The sequence below is a fragment of the Bufo bufo genome, chromosome 2, assembly GCF_905171765.1.
Source record: "Bufo bufo chromosome 2, aBufBuf1.1, whole genome shotgun sequence".
NCBI classification, from domain to species: Eukaryota; Metazoa; Chordata; class Amphibia; order Anura; family Bufonidae; genus Bufo; species Bufo bufo.
Window position 1 is genome coordinate 250,028,923 of NC_053390.1, and position 19,069 is coordinate 250,047,991.

At 44.5% G+C, this 19,069-nt stretch overlaps 1 protein-coding gene across 3 annotated transcripts in view; it reads left to right on the plus strand.

Annotated features, from left to right (window-relative positions):
- Positions 1 to 19,069, plus strand: part of YDJC (YdjC chitooligosaccharide deacetylase homolog) — a 56,530-nt gene that overhangs the window by 24,518 nt on the left and 12,943 nt on the right. For all 3 annotated transcript variants that reach the window (XM_040416357.1, XM_040416359.1, XM_040416358.1), the window contains exons 2-5: positions 1,924 to 2,110; positions 3,987 to 4,146; positions 9,165 to 9,264; positions 13,534 to 13,711. In XM_040416357.1, coding sequence (XP_040272291.1) covers positions 1,924 to 2,110; positions 3,987 to 4,146; positions 9,165 to 9,264; positions 13,534 to 13,711 — 625 coding nt within the window. The remainder of the gene's footprint in view (positions 1 to 1,923; positions 2,111 to 3,986; positions 4,147 to 9,164; positions 9,265 to 13,533; positions 13,712 to 19,069) is intronic.

Consider the following 19,069-nt stretch of genomic DNA (forward strand, 5'->3'; position numbering starts at 1 on the left):
ATAATGTTTCCTTCGTCTGGAAATCATGCACACAGCAAATGACGTCTCTGGGCTGCGTGGACGAGGACTTAGGCCGCAACGCTCTGTGAGCTCGATCAAGCTTGATAAACTGGGGTGGCTGTGTGCCTAATAAAGCATTAAAAAGCTCAGATAATATTTCCTGCAGATTTTCTTCCGCATTAGCTTCGGGCAAACCCCGCACACGAATGTTATTTCTGCGTCCTCTGTTATCCAGATCTTCTAAATGACGTGCATTGTCCCTGATAACTTGGGATTGAGAGGCAATAACAGATTGTAAATGTGCAACACTTCTACGGGTGTCATCATGATCTATTTCAATAGTGTCCATGCGATCTGCTAAGTGCTTCAGATCCTGCCTCAAAGATGAAATTTCAGATTTACAGGCGTTTCTGACTTCTGAGACCAGCATTTTAAAATCTTCCTTAGTAGGCAGATGCTGTAAAGTTTGCTGAAGTATTGCAGAGCCCTGGGTAGGTTGCAGAAGATCTTCCTCTCCCTCGTCCATATATTCATTCCCCTGCTCCCAAGTAGCAGCTTCTCCTCCCTCTCCTCTTCTATGAAGCGTTTGGCTAGGGGGATCATCAGAAGATTCGGCCCAGTCACGCCGCTTCTGGGACGGAGTGGCCATTTGCTTAGCCTGCTTAGCTGCCGATAATGGCGGCAGTGTCTCCTGCTGAGTATAACCCCTCTCTTGCTCCTGTGGGATTTAGCTGTGCCCCCTCAGCGCTGCTGGGTAGGAAAGTCCTTGCTAATGGGGACAGGGAGGAGGTAGGAAGCCGTAAGGCTGAATTGTAGCTTGTACCTGGTGGCGGCTGTGCGCTCGTCTCCTCACTCCCACACGCGTCGGAGGCCTGAGATGGAAGTAGGCCGCGACCAGACAGGACCGTGTGGAGTGGACGGCTGAGGTAGGAATCAAGCGTCTTGTTCACCCAGGCGGACGATCGGGACGAGCTAGAGGGCTTGACCGGCAGTTTTTTCCCCATGTGCTGCGCTGGCGTGGCAGGAGAGTCTCCTTTAGCGGCTAATGGCGGCGGAGCTCTGTCTTCACGCGGCCATTTCTGAAGACGTGCAGGCCACGCCCCCCGTTTTTTGCATTTTTTACCAATGCTTTTCTCCCTTCATCCAGCCCTCTAGAGTGGACACATACTTTCTTCTTCTTAAAATAAAAAATACTAGGCATGCAAAAACCGTCATCAAGAACGGCAGGTACCAAAACATGCTATATGGGCAAAAATGCCTCAAAAAGCAGCTGATCAAGTCAGGCGTGTTTTGTGGCTTTATTTTTTTTTACCTAAAAATAAGCTCTGAAAAAAATACTGCGCTTGGTTGATGTATTGTTAGCCGAATGCAGTTACCGCGGCTTGGTCGCTCCATACTGTGTAATTAAAGGGTTTTTCTCATCTCAGACATTTTATGGCATCTTCACAAGATATGCCAATATATACAAATGTCTGATGGATGTGGATCCCACCTTTGGGATCTGCACCTTTCTCTAGAATGCCGTCCACCGATCCTATCTGGTTTGGATACAGCAGCCAGAGGTGATCAAGACTATGCAAACGGCTGAGGGAATGGTGTAACGCTGTTTCCATAGGCGTGACCACCATATCCGGGGAGGGGGGGTCCCTGTTGTAGAGGTATGTGTGGGTCCCAGAGGTTGTTTGAGCCAAGCACGTCTTCTGCTGCGTGTGCATGGATTTCTTGCAGAGGTGGACTGTCCCATCTACTGTCTATTTAATGTCATCGGGTTGTGGGATTGGTGGAATTGTAGTGTTTGGCATAATGAACGTATGTAAGTTGTCACTGAGTCAGTACCATCCTTGACACATTTTACACCGCAGTAATGTGGGGAATGAGAATAATGAAACTTGTTGTGTATTCTTCACTTTTTTATGCCCACAGTCACCCCGGGCTGCAGACAGATGTCTGTGAACACCAGGGTCAAGCTGGTGGTGACAGGAGATGACTTTGGTTACTGCCCTCGCAGGGATGTTGGCATTGTGGAATGTTTCAACACCGGCGCCATTACGAACGTCTCTCTTCTGGTGAATGGCAGCTCTGCAGCGTGTGCGGCAGACCTAGCACGCAGGTAAGTGGCATGAACACGCTGAACAGTTTCTGAATGAGATGAAAGACAAACATTTGAAGGCTGATGAGTTCATGTTTACAGGAACACGTACGCAGGTGACTTGTGGCACCTCACATCACCACTGACGACATGTTTACCTCACTCCCAGTGACTCCACACTCGTGAAAAGAACAATGCCGGTCAATTGGCTGGAAAATCCCCGTAGGGGTCCTACCTATGCTTTATAAAACGACATACTTTATTGCTATCATTGAAACCACAATCCTATACTAATACAAATTAAAACTAAATTCTGGGATTATTTAGTTGCGATGCACCAGTGTGAATTACGGAGCCTTAGTCAGGAATTACTCCTATAATATTTGCCGCACGGTGAGCGATTGTGTTATTGTATATCACACAATGTTTGTGCTATGAGTGTTTTAGTACTGTATGATATACAAGAATTCTGTATACAGTGCAGCTACTCGGCGTATCCTCTTAATTTCCACTGTTTGCCACATTCTAAATGCAATTGAGCAGTTGCACTCTTTGTATTTGTATAGGATTGTGGTTTTAATGATAGAAATAAAGTATGTAGTTTTATCAAGCATAGGTAGGACCCCTACAGGGATTTTCCGGCCAATTGACCGGCATTGTTCTTTCCACACCCATGTGTCGCAAATATGTCCAACGTACAGCCCTTTTTCCATTTTTTTTATTACTACTAAAACCAAAAAGTGGAAGGTTTCCCCCAATCCCAAACATTGCCATATTATATGTCCATTTTGTATGCAGCCATAATTGAGCTCCCTTTCAAGTGCTTAGATCTAGGGCTGGGCGATATGGCCTAAAATCTATATCGCAATATAATTTGAAGCATGTGTGATATGATACATCGCGATAGATTATTTTCTTCTGTACGTATACAAATTACAAAACTCCATCAGCCCCATGCAATTGCCACCATCATCATGTCCCCCAGCCAGCGCCATCAGCCCCATGCCATAGCCATCCGACGACCCCCCTTCCGTCCCCCCCCCCCCCCCCCCCCCCGGTAGATTCGGGCCCCTGCTACTTATCTTTCCTGCACGGCTGGCTGATGGAGTCCGCAGGAGACGGGCCGCATCTTCTTCCCAGCATGCACTGGGAGGGTCCTGACGTCACACACAGCGTCAGCCAGCGCGCTGACAATGTGTGAACGCAAGGCCCTGCAGCGCGGTGCAGGGTCGGGAGACCACGGAGCGGTGAGTGAGAAGCTTCTTCAATTTACTACCGTTCCGTGGTCATCTATCACCATATGGCGATATAACTAAAATCTATATAGTCGGCCGAATTAATGACGATATTATTGTATATGGTTTATATCGCCCTCCCCTACTTGGATCCCTTAAAGGGGATCTGTCAGCAGTCTTCTGCTGCCCTAACAGCTCCAGTGCATACCGAGTCCTGATATTCATGAGCTCACGGCTCTCCCTGCCCACCTATGACAGTGTTTGTTTGTTTTTGTTTTGTTTTTTACAAGTGAATCAGCAGCAGGTGAGCAGGGAAAGCTAGGAGATTATGAAGAAACCAGGCGCACTACCAGATAGGTTTATCCTGCTGATTAAAATGATACCTGTCTTCTGAAGATCGAAGTCAGAAAAGACTTGCAAATGAGGGCTTCAGGGCACAGAGTGCACCTCAGCTCCTCATGTTTCCTGCGCCTCATACCCTTAAGTCTAACCAGCAGGCTCAACCCCACCAGGCAGTATACTTGGTTTCATAGAGTCGATCCTGCTGAAAGTGCTCTTTAAAATTAAAGTGTCAATTTGTTATCTTGCTTGTGGTTACATTCTGAGTGTGAAATGTGCCGAGAGCTGTCGTCACTGTTAAAGGGTCATGATTTATTTTTTAGGTCTAATATTCCTATAGGTTTGCATGCTAATCTCTCAGAGGGCATACCAGTATGTCGAGAGCTTCGTCAGAACTCCACTCTTGTCAATTCTCGAGGAGTCTTTCTTGGAAAGATGGGCATACGAAAAGCACTGGCACAAGGGCTCCTTATCATGTCAGAGGTGAGTCCATGATTGGATGTGAAGTCAAATAGATTGTGTAGAGCAAGCCAAAACATGTATTAAAAGTCTGAACAAGATGGCAGCCGATGCCGATTCTCATTTTCAGTAGTCTATGGATAGATATATTCTGACATGTATGCCAATTAACATCAATGCCTCCAGTGACTTTCTGACCATGTAATACATGGACAAGGTACGTCCACCATAACTACCCTCTATTCTAACTCACAGAGGGGGTCCTGAGTTTTCAACATCTTTTAATAGGTTTACTTTGGATACTTGGGGAGGGGAATATTTATCATTCCTTATGTCAGTTTTCTGGCATAAAAACCCTGTTTCTATGCCACCCTCTCCACTTTCCAAGAAGGGGGCATAATGAAGATGGAAAGGGGACAGGGCCACTGGGCACATTTATCTTTTACATTTCTGGCTCCAAGCTGCTGTACATTTCAGTTTAGGCGCACGGACTGCCGGAGGATGTGCCTAAGGTCTCATGCACACAACATTATTTTGCGTTCAGTATACTGGCCGTTTTCTGAGTTCAGTATGCGGTACATATACTGAACCATTCATTTCAATGGTTCAGCAAAAAAAACTGAAGTGTCTCCGTGTGCATTCCGTTTCAGTATTTCCGTACCGTGAAAAGATAGAGCATGTCCTATTCTTGTCCACAAATCACGTTGCTTGGCTCCATTCAAGTCAATGGGTCTGCAAAAAAACGGAACACATACGGAAATGCATATTTTTTTCTATGTAATTACTGTATACTGTATATGGCATACAGAAAAACGGAAACAAAAAACGGAACAACGGATCGCAAAACACTGAAAAAGCCATACTGTCGTGTGCATGAGCCCTAATTTACACCTCGCCATAAATTGGGTGCATCCTCCAGCAGTGGAACAGGAAAAAAAGTGCTGCATCTGGAGGAGGAGCCCGCAGCGTGTGACAGCGCAGCAGAGACGTCGGCATCCGGGGAGCGAGGTAGTGCAAGCTGGCACCATGTGCAGATTAGACCAAAAACCTGGGGAGCCCCTTTAAGACCAGGGTGCTTTGTGACCTGTGCCTGAAGCAATGTTTGTACTGAAAAGTACTTTATGCAAAGGTGTTCTTATCTGTTCAAAGGTAAATAATACAAAGTAAAGGTCAGACCTGTATGTCATATTGCTGCTCTGGGTCGATCTCCCACATCTTTAACCCCTTCCTGACTTTCTCCGTAAATGTATGGCGCAAGTTGGGTCTTTAAAGATGGCGCCTGCTCCAGAGCGGGCACCATAGCTGCCCAGTTTCTGCTGTTTCACAAATGCGATCAGCAGGCAGACATTTAACTCCTCGATTGTGACCATGGCGTCTGAGGCGCTGAGATGGGGGAAACGGTTGGTTGTAATAGGCTGGAGTCAGTATGAGACTACTGGATCTAACACTGTTATATGCAAATGTAGGGCTGCACGTGGCAGTACTGCATTGGAGTATGCTGAATTACACATAAACTACTGTGAATTATTACAATAGTAGATGTGAGAAGCACTCACATTGCCCAACAGAGAAGGAGCTCTAACACAGCTCCCTAGGTGGAAATAAAAAAATAAAAAATTATGGGGGTCAGAATAAGGTAATTGTTAAAGGGGATATTAATCATTGAAATTTATGCAAATCTCAATAATTAATATTCATAAATAGGCGTGAGTCATCAAGTGATGACTCCGCCTATTTATGCCTAAAATATACAAACACTACTGATTACCTAACTCTACACTGAACTCCCTGTGGCTATTGCTGCGACGCCTTACTACTACAAAAGACTACACACTGTGCTTAAATAAAAGGTATTTATTAACACACTACACGTCACAGTCTAATATTTGCTTATAATTATATATATATATATATATATATATATATATATATATATATATATATATATATATATATATATATATATAGCAAGCAGCACACAGCAATATAAGTAAATAATACATAAGTAAACAAACACACTAATACGGTCCTAACTACGCTAACACAGTCCCAAGTCCTCCCCAGGATCTAACTACAATTACAATACACTTACGTACATTCATTAGCAGCAACCCACCCGCCTGGCTACTCACTATCCCTATGGGGATAACAAGGGGTCAAAAACACAATTGTGGCACTGCAGGGGTAAATACATGCAGGCCAAGGAACACAGGGTTGTAGCTGGGAAATGCAGGGGTTAATGCTCTGCAGGGGTTAATGCTCTGCAGGGCAGAGCAGGGGCTGCAGGGGTACAGGGGACTGTGGGCTGGGGCAGCAGAGCAAGGTACAGCAGGAGTTACTACTGGGGTACGGGGCAGCAGGGGTTACTACTGGGGTACGGAGCAGCAAGGGTTAAGGAAGAGGCAGGGAAAGCGATACTTAGCCAGCTGCTCAACTTCTCAGTCCCTCTGGCTGCTCCGTCCTTCTGCTCTCCTCCTCTGGGCTGCTCTGGGTTCAACTTCTCTGGACTCAGCCCCCTCCACCTCTCTTCTGGGCGCTGCCAGCCTCTTCCTCCAGTTTGGGATGGTCGAGTATGTGGGTTAGCGCAGCTCCTTCCTTTTCAGCGCTGCCTGCGCTCCCTCTCTGTGGGGGGGGGGGGGGGCGGTCTTCTGAGCGCAGCACATCGCTGCCTGCGCTCTCCTTCTTGCAGGGGATGTCGGGCTGGAGACTGCTCCTGAGCGCAGCACAGCGCTCTGCTTCCGGGAGGAGGGTAGGGGTTGAGAGTTTTAGCGCCGGATGTGCTCTCCTTCAGGGGGGGTGCCGGGGTTCCTGTGTCTGAGCGCCGGATGCGCTCTCCTTCAGAGGGGGGTCCCGCTCTCTCAAGCGCAGTGCCGCTGGGATATTTAAACCCCGCGGCGCTCACTCACGTTTTCCCGGCCTGCAGGCGTGCGCACGCACGCCTGCAGCCAGAACCACGTGGGCTGGCGTGGTGATATGACATCACCGCACCAGCCCGTGCTCCCAGGTGGGGGGATCCTTTGATCCTCCCACCTGTAGAGATATCGCACATCTCTGGCGCTGTAATTACAGCGCCGGAGGTGAGCGGACACAGGGGCATGGGAACTCTTTGTTCTCATGTCCCTATTAGGCATACCATCTCCGGCGCTGCCGGAGATGGTGACAAAGGGCAGAGGATCTTTATTGATCATCTGTCCTTTGAAGAGGCTGAAACTGGACATAATTATCCAGTTGTCGGTCTCTTTCCCCCCCAGCAGGCACATTCCAGAGGGGGGGCATCCATGGGAGCTTCTAGGCACAGTTTAACTGTACATATATACTTATTAGTGTTGAGCAAACTTGTGTTTTAAGTTCGCGTCTAAAGTTCGGGTTCGGGTTATCGAAGTATCCCGTTATGGATTCCGCTACCATGGACCATAACGGAATTTTGAATCCATAACGGGATACTTCGATAACCTGAACTCGAACTTTAGACGCCGAACTTAAAACACAAGTTCGCTCAACACTAATACTTATAGATGCTTGGGGCACATCCATAAATATATGTGTATGTATGTGTGTATATGTATATGTATGTATATATATATATATATATATATATATATATATATATATAAAATATATAAATAAACAGGGCGTCTGAATGAGCAGCAATAAGCCCACCTACACATATATATTATATACATAGAGATGTATGCTGACGAGAGGGCAAACATACATCTCTATGTATACACCTACCACCTGGACTGGCCCATGCAAAAGGGCCAATATATATGCATATATGTAAGGGTATATATTTAAATCTAACACTTCACTCAACAGTAATACAAAGAATTTTTTTTTTTTTAAAGTTTATATATATTTTTTGCATTAAAACACAAGAAAAACTATATAAATGTGGTATCGCTGTAATTGTACTGACCTGGAGAATGAAGGGAGATCAGATTTTTGCTGCATGGAGAAGGCCATAAAAAAGGAAACCCATAAAACTATACTACCATTGTATGGCATTGATATATATATTTTTTTTATTGCGGGGCTGCGGAATGGACGAGAGGATGCGGACAGCACACGGTGGACAGTCCGCATCTTTTGTGTCCCCGTGGAAATGAATGGTTCCGCATTCAATTCAATCCGCAAAAGCTGCGGATCGAATGTGGACAGAAACTATGTCTGTGTGCATGAGCCCTTAGAGAATTGGATTTCTACAAGAAAGGTAGGCTATGTTCTCGGGCACCTGCCCTCCATGACTGCATGCTTACTTTGAAACTGAATTTGGAGGTGATAGACTCCCTTTAAAGGGAATCTGCAAAAGGGGATGTGTGAAAGGCCTTAGCTAGCATGTGATTGCAGGTGCCGTGTTACCATAAAATATATATACGCAGTTTTGATATAGGGTATATATATTTTATGGTAACACGGCTAGCTAAGGCCTCTTTCACATGAACGCTGTGTGCCTGTGGCTGTATTGCGGCCCGCAAACAGTGGGTCCGCAATACACGGGGCACCGGCCGTGTGCATTCCGCATCACGGATGTGGACCCCTTCACTTGAATGGGTCCGCAAATCTGGAGGTGTGGAATGTAAGCACTACGGAGTGCATCTATGAGGTTCCGTTCCGTTCTTCCGTTCTGCAAAAAGATAGACATTGTTCTATCTTTTTGCGGAACGGAGGGATCGCGGGACCCATTCAAGTGAATGGGGTCGCGATCTGCATGCAGCTGGCCCACGGTCGGGGCCTGTGCATTGCAGACCGCAATTTGCGGTCCGCACACGGCAATGGGGGACACATGTTCGCGTGAAAGAGGCCTAAGACTGTATGGCTGTTTCCTGATCTGTATACAGAACTCTCATTAAGCTCTGTGTGGGCAGGGATGGTAAATGTAGACCCTATTCAGTTGTATGTGAATTTACTGCCGCGCTGTGACTGCGATCCAATGAATAGGCTTTTTTTTTTTTTTTTTAGCAAACTCGAATTTTTCTTCTATCTTTGTTTAGCATATTTATAATGCAAAACTGTACAACCAGTGACCATCTTATTGGCAGGTTCGTCAAGAATTGAATGCCCAGGTCAAGCTGTTTCGTGAGTTGACCGGAGAGAACCCCCAGCATATGGATGGACATCAGCATGTTCATGTTTTACCAAGTAAGGCTTATTTAAAAAAAATTTAAGCAGTAAGTTTTGTTGGAAGCTAGTTGTTTTTAGGCCGTTGCCTTACGTCAGACATTCTAGATGTATAATGGGGATAACTGTATACAGTACACATCTGGAACTTGTACATATACTAACTTCCAAAGCCTTGTATATACATTACACACAAGTATATACCATCCATTACATTGAGCAGTCTGTCATTTACCTTGAGTGATTTCTTTTAGAAATTAATTTAGTAGAATATAATGTATGGCATCCTAACAGAATTTTAGATGCACAAAAAGTGGTGTCAAATGAAATTATTTTCATACACAGCAGCCAGTCTGAACGAGAAGAGCTGCAATGAAAAGTAGTGAGGAACTACAGTCTGTGGCGTAACTAGAAGCCAGACGGGGAGTTTTGATTCCAATCAACTCCTATGAGCCCTGTAGATAAGTAGCTACTGATCATAGCTCCTAACAGAGCTTAAAGGGGTTGCCCACCTTTGTTGTCCTTTTTTTCACACCTCCCCATAGTGGCCAGACCTGCAGTAGTAAGTATGCTTACCTGATCCTCACAGCTGCGTTATGACTCCATTGCTCTCCCTTGTGTGTCGGTGGTCCTGGATGTACCCATGTCAATATCTTGTTTCGCAGGTCACCTGGCCATGGTGGTGACATGTCACTCGTGTCGCGTCACTGGATCATCTGGAACCAGCGACGGGGATCAGGTTTGCTCACCACCATGTGTCTGGCCATGGAAAAAAAGCACAACAAAGGTGGACAACCCCTTTAAAGAGTAGCCACGAGCAAAAAAAATATAAAAAAATTGCAGGTAAGCACCACCTAAAATATAGTAAATTATATATATTTTAACTACTTAAGGACTGAGCATAAATGTGGCAGTAAAGGGGTTATCAGACTCTTTTGAAACTGGTGACCTATCCTCTGGATAGGTAATTAGCATCTGATTGGTGGGAGTCCGACATTCAGCTGTTTGAGAAAGATTCACCTGATGGTCCTGATGTCACTGGCCTAGGGTAAGCATCGAGAAGGCCCCGTCGCTCACAGGAGTGCTGTGGCTTTCTCAAATAGCTGATCAGACAAGTATAGGACATGTTTTATCTTTTTGTGGAATGGATGTAAAGTTGTGTGCCTTCCACATTTGTATGTCAATTCTGCAAAAAGATAGACTAAGTGGACCATAGACCCATCGAAAACAAATGGTCCACAAGTTAAATGTGGATGACACATGGACCGTGTCCGTAGTATGCGTATCTGAATGTAGTGATACCTTTCACTTAGGGCTCATGCACACGACAGTATTTTGCGTTCAGTATACTGGCCGATTTTTGAGTTCAGTATGCGGTACATTGAAATGAATGGTTCAGCAAAAAAAACTGAAGTGTCTCCGTGTGCATTCCGTTTCAGTATTTCCGTACCTTGAAAAGATAGAACATGTTCTATTTTTGTCCGCAAATCACGGTGCTTGGCTCCATTCAAGTCAATGGGTCCGCAAAAAAAAACGGAACACATACGGAAATACATCCGTATGTCTTCCGTATCTGTTCCGTTTTTGCTGAACCATCTATTGAAAATGTTATGCCCAGCCAAATTTTTTCTATATAATTACTGTATAATGTATATGACATACGGAAACACAACGGAAACAAAAAACGGAACAACGGATCCGTAAAAAATGGACTGCAAAACACTGAAAAAGCCATACTGTCGTGTGCATGAGCCCTTAGCAATCTGTTTCAGGAGAAAATGCTTTTAATTCTTATGCAGTTTTGTGCACCCAGAGGTGGGCCCAAGACAGTCTGTGCACCCTCACTCCTCCTACCTCCTCTTCCAGCAGCTCTCTCACCTTCTTGATTAACAGGGCCAAGTTCCTGCATAGTCATGTCGACTGATCGTGCCAATTAAGGCCTCCTGCACACGAATGTGCCGTGTTTTGCGGTCCGCAAATTGCAGATCCGCAAAACACGGATGCCGCCCGTGTGCCTTCCGCAATTTGCGGAACGGAACAGACGGCCCATTATAGAAATGCCTATTCTTGTCTGCAAAACGGACAATAATAGCACATGATCTATAATTCTTGCAGGGCCACGGAATGAAAGTAAACAGGTCTGCACCCAAGCCGCAAAAAATGCAGCTCTGATGCGGAACCAAACCACGGTCCTGTGCAAGAGGCCTAAGGCCCCATTCACACGTCCGCAATTTTGCGGAACGGAATTGCGGACCCATTCATTTCTATGGGGCTGCACGATGTGCGGCCTGGCTCCGGAAATGCAGACCCGCACTTCCGGGTCTGCATTTCCGTTCCTGAAAAAAATAGAACATGTCCTATTCTTGTCCGCAATTGCGGACAAGAATAGGCATATTCTATTAGTGCCGGCAATGTGAGGTCCGCAAAATGCGGAACGCACATTGCCGTGTCCGTGTTTTGTGGATCCGCAAAACACGTTACAGACGTGTGAATGGACCCGAAGAAGGAGAGGGAGGGTCTGCCAGAAGCAGGGGCGCTCCGGTGCATGTATCAGCTCATTTGCATATGGATTACAAATACATTTTCTCCAGAATGAAGCAACAGATCACTAAGGGCTCTTTCACACTTGCGTTCTTTTCTTCCGGCATAGAGTTCCGTCGTCGGGGCTCTATGCCGGAAGAATCCTGATCAGGATTATTCCCATGCATTCTGAATGGAGAGAAATCCGTTCAGGATGCATCAGGATGCCTTCAGTTCCGGACCGGAACGTTTTTTGGCCGGAGAAAATACCGCAGCATGCTGCGCTTTTTGCTCCGGCTAAAAATCCGGAACACTTGCCGCAAGGCCGGATCCGGAATTAATGCCTATTGAAAGGCATTAATCCGGATCCGGCCTTAAGCTAAACGTCGTTTCGGCGCATTGCCGGATCCGACGTTTAGCTTTTTCTGAATGGTTACCATGGCTGCCGGGACGCTAAAGTCCTGGCAGCCATGGTAAAGTGTAGTGGGGAGCGGGGGAGCAGTATACTTAACGTCCGTGCGGCTCCCCGGGCGCTCCAGAGTGACGTCAGGGCGCCCCACATGCATGGATGACGTGTCGCATGGATCACGTCATCCATGCGCATAGGGCGCTCTGACGTCATTCTGGAGCGCCCCGGGAGCCGCATGGACGGTAAGTATACTGCTCCCCCGCTCCCCACTACTACTATGGCAACCAGGACTTTAATAGCGTCCTGGGTGCCATAGTAACACTGAACGCATTTTGAAGACGGATCCGTCTTCAAATGCTTTCAGTTCACTTGCGTTTTTCCGGATCCGGCGTGTAATTCCGGCAAATGGAGTACACGCCGGATCCGGACAACGCAAGTGTGAAAGAGCCCTTAGTGAAAGGTATCATTACATTCAGCTGCACTAGCCTTACCAGTCTGTGGGGGAGATTTATCAAGACAGACACTTTCTGCTCCAGTCTTGATATTCCCTGCACTGCTGGAGGATGCACCACATTTATGACTAGGTGCGGGCCTGATCATAAATTGGGCACATCCTTCAGCAGTCCGTTCGCCTACACGGAAATCTATGATGGCTCAGAGCTGCCGTAGATTTCTGGCTTCAAAACTGATAAATGTGTCTCGGCTGTTGGCCATGCCCCTTACCTACCCGCCTTTGCTGTATCTTGTTTTGACAAGCCCCCTCCCCCCCAAAAAAAAGTCACATTTGAAAAGTCAAACCTACAGCTTGCGACTTGTTAAAGCCACTTTTCTGGCGGAAGGGAGATGATAAATCTCCCCCATTGTGCCTGGTTTAACAGTGAATTTCTTGGTGACAGACTCCCTTTAAGACAGTGAGTTTTTATTTATTTCTTGTTAATGTATAAGGGTTGTACAAGGGTTTGTTTTTTGCAGGGTGACTGGTGTTTATCAATGTCACTATTTTGGGTAATAATTTTTTTTTTTAAATGATGTTCACCATGCAGTTTAAATAATGTGTTAACTTTATTATACCAAATTGCGATTGTGGCAGAACCATATACAGATTAGCAAGTTAAACACGCTGTTGCATTACCATAATTTGCCTACGTAATTTACATAGCGCCCAGTTCATATACTTGAGATGCGCCGCATAAATAGCATAGAGAAGTTTGCTGCGTTAATATTTTAGCACGCATTCTTACTACATATGTTTTTATGTAATTTTTTTATTTATTTTGTTTTACCTTTTTGCCAAGTAAAACTATTTTTATGGAATATATATATAATTTTTATATATTTTTCATATATTTTTTTAAACTTAGAAATCCGAGACGAATTTGCGCAGGTGCTGAAGGAACATGGTATTCGTTACACGCGTATTCCAGTGGAGGTAGGACTGCACAGATGTAACTGGATCAAGGAGGAACTAATGGAATTTTATCGAAGCGTGGAGGAGGATGCGTTAAATAGTGTGGAAATCTTCAGAAGCCAAGGGATTCGGTGAGAATAAATTACATTTATGAGGGCACAATAGGTGTATTGAATCCTACAGGTATTGACCAGTGAACACATCACTGTAGAAGTGATAACCACTCTCTAATATACTTTGCTTTCAGTGGTTAGCGCTGTTGTCTTGCAGTATTTGGGGTTCTGGGTTTATATTGGACCAAGGGCAACATCTACATGGTGTTTTTGTCAAATCTTTTAGGCTTAAAACAGAACAGGACCAAATACAAAATAAGCCAGGGCTATTACACAGGAGCCACAAGTAAGTCCACAAGAAAAACGGTCTAGTAGAAAACAGCCTATACAAACATACCATATAAGGGGAAAGGGCAATAAACATGCCAGACCCACCCATAACCAATCATTGGGAAGATAAAAAAGGAAGGATCTCTTGACCCTCAGCGAACTCCAGCCATGGAGACCATATACGCCTATGTTTAGATATTGTACGGTTTGCCAGATGGCACAGCTCCTCCAGACTACCAATCTGAGCGACCTTCTGAAGCCAATGAAAAATAGAGGCAGCTGAAGTCTGTCTCCAATATAGTGGGACCATAGCCTTAGCTATCGGAGAGTCTTGTTATGTAGTACGAGAAGCAGGGAGGAGATTCAAAAATATGAACTTAGGGGTTAGTATAGGATAAGACTTGGATAAGACTTTGCGGATCTTAGTTCAGTAAGGCCGAATCAAGGGACAATCTTACCAAAGATTTAAATAAGAATCTACCGATCTAGAACACCGCCAAGCTGGTATAGCGGGCTGCATGGCGATTGTAATCTCTCCCCTTCTTTGTATAGATTTCCTCCCACATTTAAAAGACACTGGCAGTTCAATTTGGGATTTAGATTGTGAGCCCCAGTGGAGGCAGGGGCTGATATGAGTGGTGACAGTGGATGTACAGTGCTGCTATAAAAATAGTAATAATTTGTCACCAATTTCACAATGTTTATTTGCTGCCAGGGAATGAGCACACTGTGAACTAGACAGCCCGGATTCCAGATTCATTGTGGCATTTCTACATGTCTACAGCTTCGACTTGATACAGTTGTATCCACTTCTCAGCTGAGAGCAGAACTAGGTATAAACAGGGTTTCCAGCCTCTGATTGTAAATTGGTATACTCGTTCACTGACAGCAAGCACATCTTAAAATTGGTGAGGAACTGAAACACAAAGGGGCAGACTTAGGCCTATTGCACACGACCGTATGGCTTTTTCAGTGTTTTGCGATCCGTTTTTCACGGATCCGTTGTTCCGTTTTTTGTTTCCGTCGTGTTTCCGTTTCTGTTCCGTTTTTCCGTTCCGTTTTTCCGTATGGCATATACAGTATACAGTATTTACATAGATAAAATTGGGCTGGGCATAACATTTTCAATAGATGGTTCAGCAAAAAACGGAACGGAAACGGAAGACATACGGATGCATTTCCGTATGTGTTCCGTTTTTTTGCGGACCCATTGACTTGAATGGAGCCACGGACTGTGATTTGCGGGCAATAATAGGACATGTTCTATGTTAAAACGGAACGGAAAAACGGAAATACGGAAACGGAATGCATACGGAGTACATTCCGTTTTTTTTGCGGAACCATTGAAATGAATGGTTCCGTATACGGACCGTATACGGAACGCAAAAAACGGCCAGTAAACGGGGAAAAAAAACTTCCGTGTGCAATAGGCCTTACTAAACTTATAGATGGTGTAAGTGTAGCCAGACTGTCCAGACCTGCAGCAGATTTATCACAGCGATCAGGCTGGATGATGAATCTGGCGCAGGGAGAGACTCTATACCAGTTTGTGACAGAATTGTATGCCAGAATTGTGGTCAATTTTGGTGCACACTCTTTTCCTATGAAGAAACACCTTTATTCTTGCTAAACCCCACCTCCCTTTTTGAGCAATCCTGAAAAAATTGTAGAAGCCCTAGTTGCGCCAATTTGTGCCACTTTTTAGACAGTTTCTAGGCACAGATTCATTGTTAACTCTAAGGCAAAATCTCAAACCCCTTTAATCAATGCAAAATGAAAAGTTATACAGCTTCATAATATACTTTCACTTAAAGGGACACTTCTATCAGATTTTTTGATCACCTATTAACAACCTATATGTGAATATTCTAAATATAAATATATATATATATATATATATATATATATATATATATAATATATATATATATATATATATATATATATATATATATATATATAAAAAATTTTTTTTTTTTATTTAACTGCCTCCGGACCACCTAACGCAGGATTGCGTTCTGGCGGTGGTCGATTTGTTCCTCCTTCACGCATCGGCGCGTCATCTCGCGAGACGCAAGATTACGCGCATAGCCGACCCACGCATGCGCAGTGCGGGCCGGCAAAGGTTTCAGGAGGAGTTCGTCACCAGCCTGCCAGCCAATGATCATCGCTGGCGGATTGGTGATTTTTAACCCCTTAAGGACACAGCCTTTTTACACCTTAGGACCAGGCCATTTTTTGCAAATCTGACCAGAGTCCCTTTAAGTGCTGATAACTTTAAAACGCTTTGACTTATCCAGGCCGTTCTGAGATTGTTTTTTCGTCACATATTGTACTTCATGACACTGGTAAAATAAAGTCAAAAAAATATTTTTTTTTGCACCAAAAAATACCTAATTTAACAAAAATTTGGAAAAATTTGAAAATTTCAAAGTTTCAGTTTCTCTACTTCTGTAATACATAGTAATACCCCCAAAAATTGTGATGACTTTACATTCCCCATATGTCTACTTCATGTTTCAATTGTTTTGGGAATGATATTTTATTTTTTGGGGATGTTATAAGGCTTAGAAGTTTAGAAGCAAATCTTGAAATTTTTCAAAAATTTACAAAAACTCCATTTTTAGGGACCAGTTCAGGTCTCAAGTCACTTTGCGAGGCTTACATAATAGAAACCACCCAAAAATGACCCCATCTAAGAAACTACACCCCTCAAGGTATTCAAAACTGATTTTGCATACGTTGTTAACCCTTTAGGTGTTGCACAAGAGTTATTGGCAAATGGGGAGGAAATTTGAGAATTTCATTTTTTTTGTCTAATTTTTCATTTTAACCCATTTTTTCCACTAACAAAGCAAGGGTTAACAGCCAAACAAGACTGTATCTTTATTGCCCTGACTCTGCCGTTTACAGAAACACCCAATATGTGGCCGTAAACTACTGTATGGCCACACAGCGGGGCGTAGAGTGAAAGGTGCGCCGTTTGGTTTTTGGAGGGCTGATTTTTATGGACCGGTTTATTTATACCGTGTCCTGTTTCAACCCCTCTGATGCACCCCTGGAGTAGAAACTCCCTAAAAGTGACCCCATTTTGGAAACTACGGGATAAGGTGACATTTTTTTGGGGACTATTTTTAGGGTAAATATGATTTTTGGTTGCTCTATATTACATTTTTGTGAGGCAAGGTTACCAAAAATTGAAATTCTGAAATTTCATCTCCATTTGCCATTAACTGTTGAGGAACACCTAAAGGGTTAATAAAGTTTGTATAATCAGTTTTGAATACCTTGAGGGGTGTAGTTTCTTAGATGGGGTCAGTTTTGGGGAGTTTTTACTCTAGAGTGCATCAGGGGGGCTTCAAAAGGGACATGGTGTCAATAAAAAAGGCCATCAAAATCGGCCTTCCAGAAACCATGTCGGTCCTTTCCTTTTGCGGCCTCCCTTTTACTGATACAGCAGTTTACGACCACAAATGTGGTGTTTCTGTAAACTGCAGTATTAGGGTAATAAATATTAAGTTTTGTTCGGTTGTTAACCCTTGTTTTGTTACCGTAAAAAACGGATTGAAATGGAAAAGTGCCAAAAATAGCGGTTTTGGCACCGTTTTTTTTTTTTTTTTTTTTTTAACCGTGTTAATCTGGGGGGTTAGGTAATGGGATATTTTTATAGAGGAGATTCTTACGGACGCGGCAATACCTAATAAGTCTACTTTTTTTTTTTACAATTATTTAGGTTTTAGACTATTATCTTTTTTGATACAAATTATTTTTTGGGTATCTCTAAAGTCTAAGGGTCATTTTTTAATTTTTTTTTTATCCAATTATCTCATGTGGGGGCTAATTTTTTGCGGGATGAGCGGACGGTTTTATTGGCACTATTTTGGGGGCTTTATGACTTTTTGATCGCTTGCTATTAAACTTTTTATTATGTAAGGTGACAAAAAAAAACTTTTTTTGCACCTTTTTTTTTTTTTCCCTTGACCGTGTTAATCTGGGGGGTTAGGTCATGGGGTAGTTTTATAGAGGAGATTATTACCGACGCGGCGATACCTAATATGTCTACTTTTAATACATTTTTTTTTTGGGTGTCTCAAGTCTGAGAACCATTTTTTTTTATCCGATGTCAGTGCTAAATTGGGATATAAATTTAGTACTCCATGGAAGTGTGATACTCCCTGAAGCAACCGTCAATGCAGAGGCCCGGATGATCGGGGCACGTGTCGCACTGAGTAGTCGTGTCCTTCCGTATCCCCCTCCTGCGACACACTCTGCACTTTTTTTGGGTTCGTCCCTTCTTTCCAGTATGGGGGACCACACCTGGAAAGTGTTGGCCAGGGACGATCCGGGCACCTACAGTTCCCGAGGTACTCCGGCCTGCTCTTTCCCGGTCCGAAAAGATCAGGGCCTTGAGGACTGCCTCATAGAACTGGAGGAATGTCCCTGTGCTGCCAGCGCTTCGGGATAGTACAAAAGAGTTGTACATGGCAACCTGCACCAAGTAGACCGCAACTTTTTTGTACCATGCCCGGGTTTTGCGCATGGCATTATATGGCTTGAGGACTTGATCCGAGAGATCAACTCCTCCCATATACCGATTGTAGGCGACGATACAATCGGGCTTGAGGACCGTTGCCGCGGTACCTCGCACAGGGACAGGGGTGATGCCGTTACCATGAATTGTGGACAGCATAAGGACATCCCTCTTGTCCTTATACCTGACCAGCAACAGGTTTCCAGTGGTAAGGGCACGGGTCTCACCCCTGGGGATAGGTACCTGGAGGGGGTGGGCAAGGAGGCCGCGTTGATTTTTCCGCACGGTCCCACAAGCGGACGTGGATCTGGCGGCAAGGGACTGGAACAAGGGGATACTGGTATAAAAGTTATCCACGTAAAGGTGGTAACCCTTATCCAGCAGTGGGTACATAAGGTCCCACACGAGTTTCCCGGTAACACCCAGAGTGGGGGGACATTCTGGGGGTTGAATCCGGGAATCTCGCCCCTCGTACACACGAAATTTGTAAGTGTACCCTGAGGTACTCTCACAAATTTTGTATAGCTTCACGCCATACCTCGCCCGCTTGGAGGGCACATACTGGCGGAAAATGA